Source organism: Panulirus ornatus, chromosome 31 (assembly GCF_036320965.1).
Source record: "Panulirus ornatus isolate Po-2019 chromosome 31, ASM3632096v1, whole genome shotgun sequence".
Lineage (NCBI taxonomy): Eukaryota > Metazoa > Arthropoda > Malacostraca > Decapoda > Palinuridae > Panulirus > Panulirus ornatus.
In genome coordinates this window covers 11236188-11259481 of record NC_092254.1, presented here as the reverse complement: position 1 = coordinate 11259481, position 23294 = coordinate 11236188, and the positions used below count along the sequence as shown (strand labels likewise).

The window sequence follows — 23294 nt, the reverse complement described above, 5'->3', positions numbered from 1 at the left end:
GACAAAACGGGTGGTTCTCAGGCTTACAACCTGACATATAAGAATTCACTGAAATTGATTTGAATACAATACGTCACCGTAGGAAGACGTGGATCGTAAGAATGTATACCAGCAAGACAGCTAAGACGGTCGTATTCTGAACGACTTATAAAACTACTTTAGAACAAAAATCGAAAGTGCTTTAACTCTAAGAGCTGGGGACATTGTCTCGCGTCTCTGCAGGGGGGTGGTAAATGACATACTCACTAGTTTTACAAAATTCCGAAATCTTGTTAAGGGAAACTAAACAAGTTTCAGTTCTTAGATGAAGCGAAGCACTTTGGCTTATTCAGACTTATCACTAACGTCCCTGAACGTTCTCCTTAGTCAAACCTCACACCTTCACTAACAACCCTAAGCACCCCCATCTCTCACTCACCATTCCCTCTAACTAAATTTCTCCTCCATTGCAACTCTTTCCTTTCCCTTCTCCAAGCCTTCCCTCCGTTTCCCCCCCCGTTCTCTTCGAGGTCGACTCACAATCGACATGTTACACATTAGGTCGACGGGATATGGGCGTTCATCCCTTCCTCCCTCGCGCTTCCTCCCTCCCTCACCCCCTACAGCAGTAATGAGTCGACGCGAGCTGTGAAAAGAAAAAAAAAAAAGAGGCCCACAGTAAATTGTGTCATGTATGACAAATGCCTCGCCACAATGGGATGAGGTTGTGAATATAGCCACCACTGCTGAGTGGGGTCAGGAGATGAGTCTCTCTACCATCCAATGTTCTCCCATTACGTGGCTTCGAGTGTGGTGTGGTGTTGCTACAATGCACCAAGTGGCAGACAAAAGCGATCACCACACTACATATATAAACACACACACACACACATCAAGGTACAAAAAAGGGTTTAGGAATGAAAGTGATCGTCTTATACGTATTAACCATATGATTATGTTAATGTAATACATGGAATAATCGAATTTAAAAGCTCAGGGACTTTACGGCAAAGTGGCATTATGAATTTCAAGATGAATCCAACTGATCTATCAACAAAGCTGCTTACATTTAGGGTTTTCCTCCATTCGTCGACCAAAGTCATTGAGGCCGTAAGGGTCAAGTTATAACCACGAGCCGAATGATATTCAACACCATCTACAGGGTGTCTAAGATCATATTCCATGATCATATAAACTGTCATTATCTTCATTTGTTCCCTAATGGCGACGAACGCCACCACAGTATGAAGCTTTCCACTGGCGTATAGTTATAATTTTCTTACACGAATATGAGGCGCAGTGTTTGCCACGATGACATTTACAACCTAATTGGAAAATGAAACGTTATTTCACAGATAGCTATGTTTCCAATTTTATTTTTCCCCAGCTTTGAAAACAATTAAAACATTATAAGCTCTTGCTTTGAATATGTTGTATCATATTCGCAGCAGTAAAAACGATGTGAATTAAACGAAGCAGTTCGAGAAACGAGAGAAAAAACTGCACATTCTTAGGATAAGGGAATGCTGATGTCAGACCCAGATCAACACAACACCCTTGGGGTGATGAAGAACTCTGTGGGTTAACTTTAACAAGCCATCTGCCCTGTCCGAGACTCAAGCCATGAGGTTTTGTGATTCATAGGAAGCAACGCTATCTACAGCAATATGGAGACTGATGACAACTTGTGTGAACAATGAGACTCAAGCCATGGTGTCTTGTGATTCATAGGAAGCAACGCTATCTACAGCAATATGGAGACTGATGACAACTTGTGTGAACAATGAGACTCAAGCCATGGTGTCTTGTGATTCATAGGAAGCAACGCTATCTACAGCAATATATGGAGACTGGATGACAACTTGTCTGAACAATGACTTCCTCGAGAGAATAAAGTTCTTATTCATCTTGGAAAAGAACGAATGAACACTGTGAACTAATGAATCAATTCTCCTTGATACGTGATATTTCCTTTGTCCCAAACCTACATATCTTACAATGATTTCCTCAATAGCAACACCATATCAACATGTTCGTTACTAACTACACTCTGAAGATGTTATTCTAACACACAGGTCCTTCTTTCGTATCGATGCCCTCTTAGCTATCATACATCAGAAAGAACTTGGAACTGCATTCAGCATATGTGTAATATTCGCCTGGAAACCATGTCACACCACCACATTCATTCGTCTATTGTTTCAATTCGTTTCCAATCTCACATACAACCCCAAAGAGCAGGTGATGCATAAGCTTCCATTCTTAATAGCTTTCACTTGTTTGTATTCATTCTGACTTATTCGTAATTCATATCTTGTTATGAGATTTAGAAAGTGATACTGGAAGAAACTGTGTTTTTGTACTACTGAATTTAACCATATTATTCCTTCTCTGTCCAAACCCTAGTCTGACACCTACACATATCTCTGGTCGTAGAATATTCTTTAGGCCTCTCATCAACACAGCAGCGTGTGCACGTTAGCGAATACCATTTCTCTGAATGCTGATCTTCCTTTGAATATTCATTTCTGAACCTTAACTTCTTATTCTGAAAAGTTTATATTATTCGCTCTCTCTCTATGAGTCTCATGAATGTCGATGAATTAACCCCTACTGCATAACACAAACTTATGTATTATTATAAACGATCAAACATTTAAATAACCTTTTCACGAACTGTATATCATACACGTGATAAGCACCTTCTCAGCCAATACAATGATAAGCCATGTCTTTCATCAGTGTATCCAGTATTTCTACACAGCGAATAGACACAGTGTCAAGGCATCTGCTTTTAGAAAGATAATGTAATTCCATTTCCTAAATGGAGAATGTTATGGTATTTCAAAACACAACATTCAGGACCAGAAATATACACTGTCCAAACTTTACCCTTTCGACATTCTTTCTCTACCCGGATCCCATGTTCTGTCATCTCTCCTCCTCCTCCCTCCCTCTCCCTCTCTCTCCTCACCTCTCTGCCCTCAGTACAATGTTTGTCATATTCCTTTAGTGTTCTCTCCACACGAAGCCTCTGACCTTCTCCCTGTCATTACACAGTAGTATGTAAACTACTATATGTCAAAGTAACTAACCTTGTTCTACTCGTATCTTTAAACCAAGGGGCTGAATTCCACGTTTGTTAGAAAAAGATATTTTTCAGCAAAGACAGATTTCAACACTAACTAAGCTAATATTACACCTCCCACTGCTTTTGAAGCAAGACTTTCACCGCCTTTCAGGCTTGGCCACTTCCCCCCCTCCCCCCCCCCCCCCCCCCCCACACACACACACGCACACACACACACACATAAGCTTTAAGAATTTCCTTTATAAATATGTGGAACAAATTCATATATCATCCTTTCCTGATTCACCTGGTTTAACCTACTAAGGGTACACTGCTTATGGTCTGAACCAGATCCAACTATATCATGGAGTATATTTCATTTGTATTTATTACCAATACGATCATACATGATTGCAAATATACAAGAGAGAGAGCACATTTTGCTCGTGTGTGTGTGTGTGTGTGTGTGTGTGTGTGTGTGTGTGTGTGTGTGTGTGTGTGTGTGCACGTAAGAGTAAAGCCATGGTCTATATGTAACAAGGCTAAGGGATGAAGGCAACACGAGAGTAAAACTCTCTCCCCGTAACACACAAAGAATGATTACAGACAAACACAAGAAACCCATAATCATTCTCTCTCTTCACACAAATACAGATAATCATATTACTCACAAATACACCCATACACCTGTCAGAGAAGAGGACATGCCAGTGAGAGAAATACGATAGATGGTTTTGACAGTACAATCATAGATGCACCAGCTTTTGGATTCGAATCCCCTTATAACAACACTGCCTTGAGCCAGGCAACCTAAATCATATTGTTCGCTTCTTTCGATCCTTTCAGTTCTTATGTTATTGTTTCTCGACGTCAAAACACAACCTTGAGAGTTACTGGGACAAATTAATTCCTCTGTGATGCAAATCATATCAACAACGTTGATGAATATTGCTGAAGACTTAGAAGTACCTTAGAAAGATTTGGGATTACAAGAAAAAAAGCTATCCTTCTTCAGACTCTAAGAGCGTTTAAAACTGAATATATTTCACATTTAACTGTCCCTTAGGGAACTTTTGTTTTCCTTAACGTAGAGCATCATTTTTCTATCCTAGTCTTTGACAGTTCTTAAGCCCTCGCAATTTTTTTTAGGTCATCTCCGTAAACATACACGTAAAACATGATCCTTGAGGGTTAGGTCAAAGGACGAACGAAGGTCATACCCTTCTCCCCTGGCGTACGCTGTAATGAAGAGGTTGAATTAGATTTCTTGTATAAGTATAGGATTAAATGTTGAAATGTAAATGACATAATATCACATCCTGTTCGTATGTAACTTGTCACTTGACTGATGTCAAAGACTTTGTTCTTTGTGAAGGCTAACTAACTTTGGGCCTCACTGACACACCCAAGGAGGCTTTAGGTAACCGAAGACTTTAAACAAAGATATTCACACACTGATGAAACATGTAATGATATAATTCACACATACATACTATAAGTCTTCTTAAAAAATCAAATATTTATTGTTCTTTTGAAAAGAGAAATGGCTTTATCGAAGCAACCAATTCTATACTAATTTCTTTAAAAAAAATGTGAGAAACTGAATTATCTAGAATGAAGTAATGTACTATATCTGGAGAAAAAAATGCTTTAAAAGTATAGTTTCCTATATATAAGTAACAACGATGCTCTAGAAATATATATCTTTTATATCTGTAACGAAATTATACTGGAAAAGTAATATTTCATGGTTGTAAAAGTCTTGAATAATAATATAGTACAATTTAGATAGTCTGCCCGCCCAACGAGGCAGAAGTTCATTTTCTTTGACTCCGTTGCGAGAGTTGGCCTGGAAGAAAACGGGCATCATATTGCCTGGGATAGCAGTGACATAGACAGAACGGAATGATTCACTTCTGGATATTGTAATCCTGAAGTTATAGACCAGCGCTTACGGCAATCTAAACGCAAAGACGACTTAATGACCTTTTGACACACACACACACACACACACACACACACACACACACACGTCAGAAGCCATTTTATCGTAAACATGAGCGGAAACGCGATTCAAAATGGCCATGTGTGTTGGCGTCTATCAGATATCTCTATACTCAATATTGCACTGGACAGTGATAGTCCACACCGTTGCGTCAACTCACTCCACCTGAACCCATTAGCCATTGATACTAACAATCTTCAAAATGTCTTTTATCTTTTGGCAATAACGTAAGCAGTTTTCCACAAGCCATATTTAGTGATTATAATTTCCAAAGCTAACAATAAACCATTTCGAGCTGCCAGAGTATAATGTACAAGGTAATAATGAGAGGAATATTTTACGTGGAATAGCCTCGTAATGATTATGGTTTGAGAGAGAGAGAGAGAGAGAGAGAGAGAGAGAGAGAGAGAGAGAGAGAGAGGAGAGAAAGAAAGAGAGGAGCGACAAAAAGGAGAGAAAGAAAGAGGAGGGAGAGAGAGAGAGAGAGAGAGAGAGAGAGAGAGAGAGAGAGAGAGAGAGAGAGAGAGAGAGAGAGAGAGAGAGGATAGAAAGAAAGAGAGGAGACAAAAAGGAGAGAAAGAAAGGAGAGAGAGAGAGAGAGAGAGAGAGAGAGAGAGAGAGAGAGAGAGAGAGAGAGAGAGAGAGAGAGAGAGAGAGAGAGAGAGAGAGTCAAAGAAAATTCTAATGTGGGTAGGAACTCGTCACCCTGCACATCTAACTCCACCTGGACAACGAGTCTTCTACACACGAATGAAAGAGAAAGCCACAACGTCTTTCGTGGGAGCGATCAAACTCCCTCCCTTAGCATTTCTTGAACGAAAAAAAAAATCATAAAATCGTCGATGTCATAATATTTTTCTACTTTTCATTCTAATTCGGTTTCCGTTTCGCAATCACCTTCTGGCACGCCAGTTGATTACGAACGAGGCCTAACCGCCTAAGCTAGGCGTGGAAGAGCTGAATGGTAGGTATTTCTATGATGAAGAAAATGGTACGGGATCGATCCTGTGAAAGAAAATGGTACGGGATCGATCCTGTGAAAGAAAATGGTACGGGATCGATCCTGTGAAAGAAAATGGTACGGGATCGATCCTGTGAAAGAAAATGGTACGGGATCGATCCTGTGAAAGAAAATGGTACGGGATCGATCCTGTGAAAGAAAATGGTACGGGATCGATCCTGTGAAAGAAAATGGTACGGGATCGATCCTGTGAAAGAAAATGGTACGGGATCGTTATTTGTAAGAGAAAATGGGGGCGGGATCTCTCTCTCTCTCTCTCTCTCTCTCTCTCTCTCTCTCTCTCTCTCTCTCTCTCTCTCTCTCTCTCTGTCTCTCTCTCTCTCTCTCTCTCTCTCTTGATGTGACGAGAGAGAGAATCAGACAAACAAACTGAGAGATACATTGACAAATAGAAGAGAGATAGACAGGTGCACGAGAGAGATAATTAGACAAGCATATTGATAGATACAATGACAAACAGATTGATAGACAGGTGGATGGACATAATGTGTGTGTGTGTGTGTGTGTGTGTGTGTGTGTGTGTACTGGCATATCAACCGAGGCTGCAATATGAGCGTCAATGGTTCATCTACGTCCCGCTGAGTTGATATGAAGGTTAATTTTGATGCACTGGCAACAGCTGGCTAACATCACACACGTCATTGGGGAATATTCTCAAATATTTATCCAGTGGAAGAGCAGAATATCAAACTGTCTGTCCCGGTAATGGTCTAAAACTGTGTGCTAAACTATCCGGTGCGCCAGTTATACAAACGTTATTTCATTGGTTTAATCTTAGGAGTTTATTCTGTAATCATACGCATCAAATTGTACAAGTAGGAGGGGATAGTGTACATCTATATAAATCATCAAAAGTAGGATAGGCTAGTGTACATCTATATAAATCATCAAAAGTAGGATAGGCTAGTGTACATCTATATAAATCATCAAAAGTAGGAGAGGCTAGTGTACATCTATATAAATCATGAGAAGTAGGATAGGCTAATGTACATCTATATAAATCATCAAAAGTAGGATAGGCTAATGTACATCTATATAAATCATCAAAAGTAGGATAGGCTAGTGTACATCTATATAAATGATCAGAAGTAGGATAGGCTAGTGTACATCTATATAAATCATCAAAAGTAGGATAGGCTAGTGTGCATCTACATAAATCATCAAAAGTAGGATAGGCTAGTGTATATCTATATAAATCATCAAAAGTAGGAGAGGCTAGTGTACATCTATATAAATCAGAAGTAGGATAGGCTAGTGTATATCTATATAAATGATCAGACTCATGGAAGACTCACATTATTGAATCTGCAACAGGCGTGGTGACTGGACTGTGCCGGGAACTGAGTTCGAAGCCCTAGATGTAACCCCGAACTGCTTCGAAAATAGTAGTTGTGGATCCCCTTGTGTCTGCCACGGTGAGCATCGACCATGGACTTATGGTATCAACTGATACCCATTCACTCATCTCTTCTTCTTAAGTGTGTTAGAGGCTTAAAGAAAACGGCATATTTATCTACGGTTTAAGCAAATGCGGTACTATTGAGAAGGGGTTTTGGCCTTCAGTTCATGGTGAATCTCCCACGTAGATACGGGGGCTCTGGGAAACATAGATTGACGTGTGTACTTCAGAATACAAACAGCTGTTTGTGACAGTGTTGAAGATATCAGAGACTTGGAGATTGATGTGATACGAACAGCATAGCAAACAGAAAACGTAATGATAGTAATAATGATATTCAATTCATGATAATGATAATAATGATAATGATAAGAAAATGATAATGCTAGTAGTAGTAGTAGTAGTAGTAGTAGTAGCAGAAGTAGTAGTAGTACTACTACTACCGCTACTACTACTTCTACTACTACCACTACTACTACTACTACTACTACTACTAATGATATGGCCTCTATACTTTTATATCCATTTAAAGGATATGATGATACAATCTTGGGAGCGCAATATTAAGCAATGTTCGAGACCAAATCCTACAAAATGCTACGGAAATGCTTCACACTGGGTACTTTCTTGAGTGAATAGTGTTGATGCGCGTTGTTCTACCTCACTATCGGTGTGGTGATGGGAGGGTTAATGGATAATGGTTAATGGTTGGGATAATGGTATGGATAGGAGTGGAGAGTATAGAAGCGGCGGAGTGGTAATGATAGAGACAGAGGCGTGAGGGTGGAGTACGGTGTTGGTGTAAGGTAGAGGACGGTGTTGGTGATGGTGGAAAACGGTGTTGGTGTTGGTGTAGGACACACACACACACACACACACACACACACACACACACACACACACACGCACACTGAAAGAAGGCAAGATGAAAGCTGTAGAATACTGTGCGTGTGTGACTTGGGACTCGACACCTTCCCTAACCTGTCGCCAGAGTCCCTCCCTCTGTAGGAGAACAGTTCAAGAGGCAAAACACATCTCATCCGTTGCTGCTGTTGTCTTAAATAAACCATGAAACAAAAGAAGCGTCTTAATCAAACCATGTGACACAAGATCTTATGCCTTAGCAAGCACTGGAACAAAAGATCTCATGCCTTAGCAAGCATTGTAACAAAAGATCCCTTAAGGTAAATTTTGCAAAACAAAAGATCTGCCTAACTCACAGCAAAAGATCGCTCTTGTCGTTAGCAAACCAAGCAACAAAGGATCTGTCGTATGTCACATACACAGCGGGAGGAGCCACGACCAGAATTGCATCCAGTCACTGAATTTGGCGACCGTAGTTTGCCAATATCTTACAAAGGCAGTTTGCTCTCCATGGCATCAGTGTGTGTGTGTGTGTGTGTGTGTGTGTGTGTGTGTGTAGCAACTGTCTGTGCTGCTACCCTTCGCCTTCTCTACGTCACTGAACAAGCAATAAACAAGTAGTTGCAATGAAGTTCTTAATCTTTTCAGCAAGATGGTACGATTATTGAGCAAGATGGTACGATTATTGAGCAAGATGGTACGATTATTGAGCAAAATGGTACGATTATTGAGCAAGATGGTACGATTATTGAGCAAAATGGTACGATTATTGAGCAAGATGGTACGATTATTGAGCAAGATGGTACGATTATTGAGCAAGATGGTACGATTATTGAGCAAGATGGTAAGATCATTTGAGCAAGATGGTACGATTATTGAGCAAGATGGTGCGATTATTGAGCAAGATGGTACGATTATTGAGCAAGATGGTACGATTATTGAGCAAGATGGTACGATTATTGAGCAAGATGGTACGATTATTGAGCAAGATGGTACGATTATTGAGCAAGATGGTACGATTATTGAGCAAGATGGTGCGATTATTGAGCAAGATGGTACGATTATTGAGCAAGATGGTACGATTATTGAGCAAGATGGTACGATTATTGAGCAAGATGGTACGATTATTGAGCAAGATGGTACGATTATTGAGCAAGATGGTACGATTATTGAGCAAGATGGTACGATTATTGAGCAAGATGGTACGATTATTGAGCAAGATGGTACGATTATTGAGCAAGATGGTACGATTATTGAGCAAGATGGTACGATTATTGAGCAAGATGGTGCGATTATTGAGCAAGATGGTACGATTATTGAGCAAGATGGTACGATTATTGAGCAAGATGGTGCGATTATTGAGCAAGATGGTACGATTATTGAGCAAGATGGTGCGATTATTGAGCAAGATGGTACGGTTATTGAGCAAGATGGTACAATGGTACTCAAGGGATCGTACCATTGTACTCATGGGTCGTACTAATGTACTCAAGGGATCGTACCACTGTACTCAAGGGTCGTACTAATATACTCAAGGGATCGTACCATTGTACTCATGGGTCGTAATGATGTACTCAAGGGATCGTACCGCTGTACTCAAGGATGATTGGTACCTTTGTACTCAAGGATCGTACTGTCGTGCTCAGGGGGGGTTTAAGCTCGCTACATACGTATGTCCATAAGTCTTAATCTTCTATCATAAGTAGCCATCAGAATGTAAATAGAAAACGGGCAGTGAATTAGGTACGTAATCAAAAACTAATTTTGGCCACGGAGGAAAAAAGCCATGTAAATATGCCGGGCGTGATGATGCGTTTGCTTTACTTCGTCAACCACATATTTTTCTGTCCGCGGAAACTGAGTGATGTTTTATGAATATGAACCATGAGCTTCAATTTAAGTCGGAACAGCAGACTATGTAAATTCTCGGATGTATATGAAATATAAATCTTCGCTCAGTGACTTACCGCAGATTACACCGCCATTCTTCCCCACAAACGATGGTGTTACAATATAGTTCACCGTGTCGGCAATAATCCTCAGTCACCTTCATCGCTCTAAAAAAAAAAAATATTTCGACGTTTCTGCCCAAAAATTTTTTTTGAATATTAAAGGAGAAGTGTGGAGAGAGAGAGAGAGAGAGAGAGAGAGAGAGAGAGAGAGAGAGAGAGAGAGAGAGAGAGAGAGAGAGAGAGAGAGAGAGAGAGAGACCGGAAACAGCTCAAAGAATTTCACATCACTATAAAGAAAAAAAACTTATCAGTTCTGACGTGTTGTATCCTCACCTTCGTCCTTTCTGAGACGTTCCTAAGTTCTGGACTTTTTAAATAAACCTGACCCATCGCAACCGAAGCCACACTGACAAAGACACGAGGTGAATTTCGCAAAACAATGATATATATATATATATATATACGTAAATAGTGCATATGAACGTGCACTACCATGTGACATAATAACGTCCAACAGCCAGGATCGAACCCGGGTCCCCTGTGAAGGAGGCGGGAGCACTACCGCTAGGCTATGATCACCCCAAATAGAGAAACGGTTATTGGAGTACTATCTAATCGAATACCCTACGCAAGAGACCCGGGTTCGATCCTGGCTGTTGGAGGTTAGTATGATATATATATATATATATATATATATATATATATATATATATATATATATATATATATATATACATACACATAACCCTGAACAGCCTAATTAGCAGAATCAATTACCGTGCAAATAATACACTTTTATTCTCTGATGAAACAGCAAAGGATAATCATGAAACAGATCCTATGATAATAATTCTTTTCATCTTACTAACACAAAGGTCGCGGTACAAATGGTCAGATTTCGCCACGATTATAATTACTGCTGCTGGGAAAATATATATACCCTGGGGCTGCGCTGGCATATCAAAATATTATCAATCTATGATCAGATAAGAGTTTTAGGACTGGACTCGCATGGAAATTCTGCTCACTGCCATTCAAATGCACTGGGATAACAGAGAGAGGTTTCAAGTGTTTGGTAGCGATCGCTTCGCGGGAGGGAGGAAATAGCAAAGGCAGTCAGTCCGCTGTTTATCATACTGAGCAACTGGAAATGATAGGAAAACAATATCGCATCACATGATACACTCATTCCCTTACTTCCTGGATGTATTCGAGCTCTGGACGTGATCTGGTGTACTTATCATTATCATTACTAAAGCGATGAATTGTTTAAGACATTGAGCGCCCATGGTTCATTTGATATTCCAAAATGAATTAAGGTCTCTGTGCAAGCATACAGTGTGCATGGACGACCTGCACTCTGGTACATTGTCTTTTCTGACTCAAGCCTTTGTTTACACACATCAACTCAGAGAGGAAACTGGTCACGTCGACTATGAGGGCACAAAGGACCGACCCCAGAATTCCGAGTGTGTTGGGAGACACTGATTCACTTAGATGTGACGCCTTGAGTTTCACTCATGAATTTCTTTACATAAGGCTGTACAGGTAAGTACTAATGCATTTCTTTTACGTCAGACTGTATCTACAGACTTGTGATTCCATAGGACCTGGTGGTCTATGACGAGGCCGTGTACTGGAGGACAAAATAATGCTTGTCTGAGCTCTTGAACTGTATACAGAGAGAGCCAGTAGTAAGGCAAAGGTTTCAACCCGATGAGACATCAATAAAGATGACCCCTTACAGATGCGCACGGTACTGCATTTTCCTTCCTCCATTAACGAAAGAGCTTCTCCCTTCGGCAGGAGGCCTAGTGATCAGAGACGCAGCACCTAACTCTATCCCTCTCACTTAGCTAGCAACCGAGACACAGTTTCAACGTCTCCTGACCTGTAGCTGTCATGTACATCTGTGCCACTCTCAACCACATGTCTCCTCCTTGAATTGTTATCAACTCGATGCAGCTCAGAGGCCCAATTGTCCATCTCTGATACTGCCATTGCTGGATTTGACGACCAAATGTTTTCATTTTCTTCCTGGGGCAGTCGCTGCTGCTGACCAGAGATAGAAGACAGCGAAGGAGCTCCTTGACGACAAAGTGAGGATCCAGAATCAAATCTATATAGACAGGACACACACACACACACACACACACACACACACACACACACAACTTACATAAATCCGAGAGACTTTCTCTTGTCTCTCTGTATCTCTCCAAGTCTCCTCCTTCGCCACAGTAAACCGACCTGAAAAGATATATATATATCTGGAAGACATCGTTTGAGCACAGACTGGGATAGCCAGCTGGACCAATTATTCTTGTGGGTTCTTTTATGGCTCAGTGGGCTAGAATATCCACGGACTGTCCATCAAGTGTAACAGAACATAGCAAAACTTACCAGTTAGGTTTAGAGCCTTAATAATTTAACAGCTTTCATAGCAAGAAAAATGCAGTGTTAACAGTGTTAACCTTTTTTTCTAGATTGTGCAGAAAGAAAGCAAACAAAGAAAATAATCTTTGCTATGCTCAGTGTTAAGAACCACAGCCCATAAACTTTTGTCATTCATTTCCAAAACTAATTGAGCTAGATAGCACGATCTTCCGGGGAAGATGGCCGAGCGTTTGACTTTCATCCCATGCCCAGTTGGTTCATATCCGACAAATCAGACAAACCGAAGAGTTTGAGAGAAATCATAATACTGGTTGCCCATGTTTCACGAAATTTAAAATTACTATATGGTTGGACAAACTTTCTTCTCGGAAGGTTGTGGTACCACCATTCTAAGAAAAGGGTTTGGGTTTTACTTCAAGCCATAAGCCACTTCAAAGAACAAACGAAAGCGATGAATTAACTGGAGAACATTTTACGTGTGAGAGCGAGGCTGTGTGCACACGACCTCATCTCCAACGAACAGAAGAAAAAAAATACACCAAATATTAATAAGATATTCTTAGTTGATCATCTTGATACACAATAATCAACCCTCTCTGCCAGTCGGTCTTTACATACCACCTCAAATACCACGGGGAAAACAACAAGTGGCGATACAGTACATAAACCAGACAACAGAGCCGATACCACAACACCCATGAGCATAATTACCCGATGTATACCAGAAAATAAACAACTGCTTCTGATGCAGCCATCGCAAACCAGACACAACGCCTCCAGTCCGGTCATCATCATCACAGGTGCATCTGCCATGAATCCACTAATTAAGATGATGTGGTAAACACCTGGCGAGCCAAAGCAACCTTAAGACACTGAGGTGTTTACTAAGCCATTCGCCTCCAGCACACACGCCCTGGAGACAGAATGACGAGAGCACTTGGCAACAGCCATCACAAACCTGAGAAAACAACTGAACCAACCAATTAATGCATTACCTGCCAGCTCCCCTGAGGACATTCGACTCTTGAAGACAATGCACTCAGTACTTTTATTTTTCATTGTATGTCTGTATTTCATATTTCTGCCTTCTCCAAGATTACACACTTAGGGAAGCTAAGTACTACGAGCTTAGGGCACCGTGGCAATAACACATGTAATGATACTTTTCTCCAGGAAATCGTCTACCAAAACCTGTAGGTAACACACACACACACATACACACACACACACACACACACACACACACAAACAATTGGTCACATCTTATAGCCACTTAATCAGTAAACCAGTCAACCCTTTGACGAAACACGGGGCCCTTTCAGTGTCCGGCCATGAGTTGAAATTACATAAATACAAAAGTAATGATTAACTCATTTATGCACAAATAATGGATGCCATGATATTTCTACCTAATACATGTATGTTAGGAATTTCAACTGTCTATCATTTAGCAATTCTGAGGTGTAACACATGCAAAATATTATGAATAATATGGAAATTTCTTCATGTACGTAACCTCAAAATGTAACCAATTCTTCCTCTCTGTAGGAGGTAAGTATAGTGTGAGTCCGAAGCTGTGTACCATGTACTGTTCTTGACTTGTCGTGTGGACACGAGTGGGTCCAGAGACTGACGAACATACAGACATGCGCAAGGGTGGGGAAGGATCAGTATAAGGTCCCGGATACAGTGGTGTTACGGCAAGCCACAAGTATAACTGGTTGGATGTAAGTGTGTGTGTGTGTGTGTGTGTGTGTGTGTGTGTGTGTGTGTGTGTGTGTGTGTGTGTGTGTGTGTGTGGGTGATGGTCGCGTGGGATAGAGAGAGAGAGAGAGAGAGAGAGAAAGGCAGAAGCAGCAGCGAGGGAACCCGACTGGTTTAGATCAGTAACTGACAGAAACAGCTTTTAGTGTACCAGTACCGTTCTATAAATCATGGGACGTTTCATTATCCTTAGTACTTGATGTCGCTCTGTCTCCATCTCCGGAAACATGATAATGACAAGGAGGACTAATATGACCTTTGGAGAGGGTCAGCTTGCAAAATCTATACTCTTTTCTCTTCCTCTTTACAGCAGTGAAACAAGAGAGAAGTCGAGGCTGGCTGGCTAGTGTGGCAGCGGCGTGCGGTACGGCCAAGCGTGAATTAAACTACACACTTTTCTCACACTAAACTCTGATCGCTGATACATAGAGTCATACGTTAAGCGCTGAGGTTGTAATGTGTATACCTGATAAATGTACGCAGGGTATCTTCATAACACTTCACTATAGTGTTTTAGGTATTTATGCATGTGATAACTTCGACATCGTGTGAGCGTCCAGTGTATACTAATTTGTTACTCGTTTCTCAGTGTTCAGAAATATCATCCGTAGTTGGTGAAGCTATAATAATCCTATACTTTCATCGTCAACACTAATCAATATTCTTCACACAACTTAATTTCTTCAGTGCGTTAGTTATTTAGATGAATGAGAATAACCCGAATCAATCCATTTCTCCGGTGGCTTTCTCTACCAAAATTTTACCGGATCGTAGAATAAAGTATATACGTCACATTGACAACATTCGTTTTACATTTACCAGGAGGTACGAATCGCCCACTAATTCACACACACACACACACACACACACACACGCACACACGCACACACACACACACACACAGACGAAGATAACACCGAACTAGCAGACACACACACACACACACACACACACACACACACACACACAGACGAAGATAACAGCCAACTAGCAGACACACACACACACACACACACACACACACAGACGAAGATAACAGCCAACTAGCAGAGACACACACACACACACACACACACACACACACACACACACACACACACACACACACACAGACGAAGATAACAGCCAACTAGCAGAGACAGATCGGCAAGTCGGTACCAAATATCTGAACCTTGCGTGGCAAGGCTAGTAAATAGCTCCTTAATTCTTCCTCTTCACTGTAAAGGAGAAAGATGGTGGTGGCGTGTAAGAGTAAATCCCTTAGGAAGGAGGTTTGTGGTACAAGACTTTGTGGGAAGAGGAGGAGGAAGTGGTGGAAGGGGGGGTCGCATGGAGAACTGGCGACGGTGGAAATCCTCCAAAGGGGGAAAAATAATGATGGCAAAGGATATGCAACACCGGGAGTTATGGAGAGCATAAAGATACACCGATCACACGAGTCTTGGGGGACGGGATATTTATATACGGGAGGGTTGGGGGAAGCACTTCATCACAGCGGTGAAAAGATGGGACTGGGGGATAAAATTGGTCTATGATATCACCAGGAAAACGTTCGTTCCTGTGGACAATTTTAGGTATGTTTTAAGAATAGAGAATATGATAGATATATATATATAACAGCAGTCCACTTCCAACGGTAGATAATAATAATAATAATACAACTAATAATAAATATAATAATAATAATAATAATAATAACATTCATAATAACAGATGATAGTAATGATGATGATTATAATAATGATATGGTATAATAATGATGATAATGATAATAATGATAATGATAATATAATAATAATAATAATAATAATAATAATAATAATAATAATAATAATAATAATAATAACAATATAATAGTATTAATGATAATAATAATAATAATAATAATAATAATAATAATAATAATAATAATGATAATAATAAATTTCAAGTTTCAGGCAAGATAGCAGAAACATAGCCAGTTCGTTACGAAACTTTCGCCAACAAAGTCGTCTTTAAATAGTGGTGAAGATTTCTTGCATTTTAACTTTCGCTTTAATTAAAACTCAAAAAAAAAAAAAAAGATAGGACACGATCCGAAGCTTCTAATTAGACATTAACCAGCTGAGCAGGACGGTACGACCTTTGAGCACACGGTGCGACCTTTGAGCACGACGGTACGACCCTTGAGTACGACGGTACAAGTCATGAGTATGTATGTACGACTCTATAACACGACGGTACAACCCTTGAACACGACGGTACAACCCTTGAACACGACGGTACGACCCTTAAACACGACGGTACAACCCTTGAACACGACGATACAACCCTTGAACACGACGGTGCGACCCCTGAGTATGACGGACTGACCTTTGACCTAAACCTTGAAGGATCATGGGACCATTGTGCCCAAGGATCGCACTGTCGTGGTCAGGAGGTCAAATTGGTGATGATCATCGTAAGGCCGGGTTAAGAGGTCACCTCCCCCCTACTGGCGAGCCGAATGGACCCACCCACCCACCCACCCAAGCGACGCAAGGGAAGCGCATGCGCACACCAAGACTTTAACTGTTGTCAACTTCACTTACCATGCAAATTGCCAAATTATTCATCGTGTTGCCCAAACCACGTTAACCCTTTTCTCACAGTGTAATCCCTGATGTATTTCAATCACTGGGGGTACAGTCCCTGTACCTTTTTTTGTATCCTCTTTTGTCCCCCCTCGCCCATAGGGTGAGTAGAAGTACATAATACAGTTGTCGATCTTGCGTGGAGAATTCAAAATCAAATTCAATAATGGGGACACCATATCAGCCAAAGACAGCTATAACCAGAGAGAAAAAATGAGAAAAGATCTTAGGGCAATCCATCCATGGCAACGACAGATATAACTACCATCGACCCATGTTCTATAAAACAGAGCACGGATCTCCCTCCGGTAATACTCTGGTATGTACCGATAACTGACCGAAAACTAGTCATTGAGCGTCTATAGTGTCCATCCAATCGGATGGAGGGATGTCCGGATTTTCGCTTGTCATAATCACACTTGTTACACCATCACTTCCCTATGGTTGTACATATATATATAAGGCTTGGCTACCAGCCCACCACAAGGAGCCAGCCAACTTCATCTGGCCCAAGACCAAGCAAGGCTTGGCCAGTTGGGAACTAACCTTCATCCGACTTGTATGTCTCCTGCAGATTTCCACAGAAAAAAAAAAAAATGTGATCTAACTCTTGTCAGACCCTCAGTATCAAAGGGTCGGTAAACATATGGCCTCCTCCCCACAATGTTCGTCCGGTTCTAAAAAAAATAAAAAGATAAAGCAATCTTATTTGCATGTTTCTAATTGCCTTTAATAACATATCATGTCACGAAAAAAAAAATTTATATATATGATCAAAGGCCCAGTCCTCTGTTCTTAACGCTGCCTCGCTAATACGGGAAATGGCGAATAGTTTGAAAGAAAGAATATATATATACGTGATGTAGTATAAATTTACTCTGCCATGAAGAAGAACAGCTACCAGTGTCAGAGCGAGAGTCGACTACCTCCTGGCTTAATCTAAATGTAAATCAAAGTTATGACAGATTAGATTTTTCAGGGAAGGGGGGGGGGGGGGGGGAGGCGTCCTCATCCTCCTCCTCCTCCGCTAAGCTCACTGTGGATGGCTTATGGCCGTCCCTTCACTCCACTCAACTCGAGTGGAAAACACGAATAATCTATTCACCTTCCTCCCTCCACTTCAACTGGCTAGCCCCACTTGGGTGGGACTATGACCATAGATAGCTCTTCCACTCTAAAAGTCTCAGTGGGTGGAGGATGACCCCCCAACTCCCTCCCTAACTACACTATCCTCATTACGTAACTAAAACTGAAGCAGAATATGGATCACACATAGAAGAAAACGACCAACAATAAGAAAATGGGAAATGTTCTTACCTTTGTCGAATGGAGCGTTTCCTCTGATGAAAAAATTCAAAGGAGGGCAAAAAAGAAAACCAAAAGTGACCACCACAATATCATTCAAGTTAGGAGGGTTGAGGATTTAAGTCACCATATTGGAAAAGAGATGCGTTGCAAGGACCACGGAAACAAAGCACGTACCATTACGTAACCAAAATGACCACCAGTAGTTGTAACGTAAACTCAATTACCCATTAGACAAGCAGTGTTTCATATAGAAATATATACATTACATGACGTAATGATTAACAGTAGACGTAAGGTTGACCTTAATTACCCACAAGACAAGCAGTATGTGACATAGAAATATATAAAGAATAAAAAAAAAAAGATCAAGGGAAAGTTGGAAGTTCAGGATTACAAAAAGAAAAAAATATAAGTGCACACTATCGTTTGAAGTTATAGAGGTCAAAGGTTAAAAAATGTAAGGGCACAATATCGTTTGAAGTTATAGAGGTCAAAGGTTATCGCCCTCCTTTGAAATGGGTTGGGGGGGGGGGGGGGGGGCTGCCTCCCTGAACGAGAAGTACACACTAGTACAAATCACATGTGATTACCAACAGATAATTATAAAGTGCATCAACTCACCTGTTTTGAAGACATTGATTCATATATCTAAATCGAAAAAAAAAGAAACACTTCAAAGAGCTATAGACAAAGCAAGGCTAGGATGTGGTTAGTGATCTAATGATGAGGGGAGAGGTGAGGATGAGGGGGGGATTTGGGTCACTTAGGGCAAGCGAGGTCACAAAATAACTCGAGGTCAAGAGGTCATCACAAAACTGGGTGAGGGGAAGGTGGTGGGAGGAAGAACATGAGGTTGTGGTACTCACCATTGTGAAGGTTCTCTTCCAGTGGAATCAGTAAGGGAATTACCACATTGATGGCCATGGTGAGTCTTGTGATGAGACGCTCCTTAGCTCACAACCCTTAAGATCGTAACTGTCAAAGTAGTCTTTTAGTAATATAGTTTCAAAGTTTATTTTCTCTACAACCTTTTAACACAGTTTCAAGTGTATGTTTTTCTTTTTTTTAATAATATAGTTTCAAAGTTTATTTTGTCTACAATCTATTAACACAGTTTCAAGTGTGTGTGTTCCTTTTAACACAGTTTCAAGTGTGTGTTTTTCTTTTTTTTTAGTAATATAGTTTCAAAGTCTATTTTCTCTACAATCTATTAACACAGTTTCAAGTGTGTGTGTTTTTCTGTTTTTTTTTTTCCTTTTTTCTTTTTAAGATCACTAATGAGGAAGTTTCTGTTTTCTAATATTTTTTTCTTAACAGTGTTTCAAGTGTTCTTATCTTAGATGGAGTCAAGCTTTTGTTGGCAAACTTTGCACGAAATGCTTTCCACTCGTTAGCTTGAAAGTCTTTATACCTTCCAAGGATTATTTGAAGCTTAAAGTTTATATATATATATATATATATATAAGTGAGGAACATCAAGTATTCCTATATCATACTGTTTTATACACACGGCTGAAATCTGAAGAGCCAAACAGAAACATTTATAATATCCTTAGAGAAACATTTCATATTATAGAGCACAAGTTCTCACAACTTTTCTCTCTTGATGTGAGACGTTTACAAAACGACAGTTTATCCCGAGATCTGACGTTGTCTGTAAAACGTTTAAAATATTAGTTTGTGTCTTTTTGGCCACAACTAACGAGTCTGAGACAAAGTTGAAAATATATATATATATATATTTTTTTTTCTTATTTCTATACGATCTTTACTGTAGGTTAGAAATATATCTTCACTACAACCAGAAAGAGAGTGACATATATCTTCACTACAACCAGAGAGAGTGAGAGAAAGGGATTGGCGCATAACAATCAGAACAGGTCGATGGTATAACACTTGAAGTCATATGTCATTCTCCCCCGTCAGTTGGCGACTGTGTTGGTCATCTCAGCAGCGTTCATAAAACCATCATCTGAGGGAAGAAGAGAAAAGAGTCATCAGTTCCGACACAAGGATACAACTGCTCGCACAAGCAAGCAACCACTCACACTCAACAGCGAACAGACAAATACGAACTTGAGGATACGGACAAATGCATACACATGTAAGAAAATATGCGTTCCTTAAACCCTGGCAAGAGAGATGTTGTAAACTACTATATATATATATATATATATATATATATATATATATATATATATATATATATATATATATATATATATATGATAACTGCAGGATGTTTCCCTCTCCATGTGGTGGAATATTTACCACAACAAATGACACTACGGTCTGTCTTCTGCTCGTGGCACATCTTGGTCATTGTTGTACTCCCGACCATCAAACGTTTCCACAGTCAGTTCCTCCTCCTTCTCCCTGGCATCACAGGGAACCACAGAAATGTGTGGTGTATCTAGTAACGTAGGTCATCCATGAGATTCCTACCTCCACGTACGCCACAACCATGATTGTAAAGACACACTTCATGATCATCGTAACTCTAGGCACCACAGTCCTCACAACAACCTACAACTTTACGATTGACGTAACCCCGCAGAGGCTTCACAACCCTTGTGATAACCTACAGAGTCTTGCCACATCTACTTTCTCATAATGTGATCTGTATTGTTAGCTATCTTCTCTATCTTCATGTGTGATCATTCAAACCAGTATTTCCAAACGTGAGAAGACTAAGGTCTTTGCACACACGATCTCTACGACTCGAAACACCCTGTGAACACATATAATATTGATCCAGGCTTGACCTAATGAAACTTAGACACATCTCCATCATGCTGGAGAAGCAATGGGACCTGCACGTCTTCACCCACACATAAGAAGACACTATGAATCTGTTAACTGTTCAGCATTCCACTACTGTTTTCATTATTGTTAGTATTAATGCTATAATTATCACCAGAATCATTATTATCATTATTATTTCTATCATAGCAGCAGTAGTAGTAGTAGTAGTAGTAATAGTAGTAGTGGCACTAGTAGTAGTAGTAGCAGTAGTAGTAGTAGTAGTAGTAAGAGTAGTATACTTGGGGGTATATGCAATTACTGTTTATGCATTACGATCCATATACCAGACCTGGAGGGGAGGATGAACAGCTAGGCCTGTCCTTGTATCCCTAACACTTAGCACTCAGCGCGTCAATGTTCGTATATTGGGTTCCAGATAATACATTTCCCCAGTAGTACGCCGCTGCGTGATTTCAAAAGGGGTTTACTGGCTTTCTCTGTCATTGCGTCTAGCATTTTCAGCTTTACGTCGTCAGGGAATATGGCATGAATTAATAAGGGTTTCATTTCGCATCGCTTTGTGCACTCAGACATAAATATCTAAAACCTATTTCACTCTAGTTTATTCTGTCCCTCAATATGAATTTCGTCCTTATAATTGCCTTCTTCCACAATTTCGATGAATATTTTGCCCCTGAATTTGAATATTGCGAGCTTGAAAGTCTTCTCTTTTACATATATTTTTCTTTTCCCTTTTTTTTTTCACATATTATAGACTTCCGGGAATATGATCCGGATATCTCATCGTCACAGGAGCGGCGGTATTTACATTCGGGTCAGGGTCTGTTGTATGTGACGCGTCACCCACTCACTGGAAATGTAAATAATTTTTTTTTTCTTCCCTCGTAGCCATTCTGTCATTTACAATCATCCTCATCCATGCTCCCTCATCTTAAACTATTTCTTACACTATCTCAGTTACGATGTATCAAGTTTTCTTAATTTATGCCTCATCCTGCACCCTAAGTATATATATATATATATATATATATATATATATATATATATATATATATATATATATATATATATATATATATAAACTATCTATTCTTTTATTTATATTTGTTAATAACACATAAAAAATCAAACTTTTACATAGTCTTTACATACGTTATAATAGCAGAAGCCAACAAGTTGACGAATGATTCATATTTGAAAACACAATCATCACAAATATAATAATCCAACTCCTTTTAGTTAACTGTTTACAATATATTCTTTTGATATTTTCCCTTCCAGTAGAAGCAAACTGATCTCTTTACTTAGTGCTTAACCAAATAGTGTTGATGTTGTAAGCAGAGGTGGGTGAAGTATGAATTAAGATACTGGATGAGTGGAGTGGATAAGAGTGGGAGTGGTGAGGAGTGGAGTGGAGGGTTTGACTGTCTCCCATTAAACCCTTCAACGAGAGACGTAATGATCCTTAACCACGGTGATCCGGCTCTTGGGTGAGTTAAAACGTGATATTTGGGAGAGGCCGGATCATCATTACCCCTACCCTTAGGTCATGACTCAAGGGGGGGGGTGAACAATGCCGTGGATATAACATGTACCTTTCCATCCATCCAATAGGATGCAAGTCTCAGAACCACGATAGATGATGATGTCATCTCGCGAAAATCTAGTACCAGTAAGTGACTGACATCAATATATTTACCCAATGTTTCTGAAGTTACCCAGCAGATGGATGAAGCTGAAACAATGTTATTTGAAATAATTCATCCACGTTATGCTCCCTGCTTTCAGCATGGAAATATGTTGTTTCAGTGTCATCTGTCTGTTGGAGAGTTCACCACTGTTCAGTATAGTTTGTCTGCAATGATACGTTGATAAGCATGTGTATGCTTGTGTGTGTGTGTGTGTGTGTGTGTGTGTGTGTGTGTGTGTGTGTGTGTGTGTGTTTATGTTGGGCGACCCCCACGGCAGCCATGGTTGGTAAACAAAGGATAACATAGTCAAGATGTGATGTTTATCTACCACTGCCCCAGGAGTTTTTCCTGCCTTCCAAAAACACGGCTATTGTTGCTCTCTGACCCACGTCAACCAACCATAAAATATCCAGGCAATACATGAATAATGAATAGCTTGCAGTAAAGAATCTATTGGCTCTATCCG

General features: G+C 40.2%; 1 protein-coding gene across 8 annotated transcripts in view; it reads right to left on the bottom strand.

Annotated features, from left to right (window-relative positions):
• Window positions 1–23294, bottom strand: part of LOC139758810 (putative neural-cadherin 2) — an 831293-nt gene that overhangs the window by 396805 nt on the left and 411194 nt on the right. For all 8 annotated transcript variants that reach the window (XM_071680628.1, XM_071680630.1, XM_071680627.1 and 5 more), the window contains one exon: window positions 19238–20343. In XM_071680628.1, the coding sequence (XP_071536729.1) occupies window positions 19238–19295 (58 nt within the window). In that variant the 5' untranslated portion in view covers window positions 19296–20343. The remainder of the gene's footprint in view (window positions 1–19237; window positions 20344–23294) is intronic.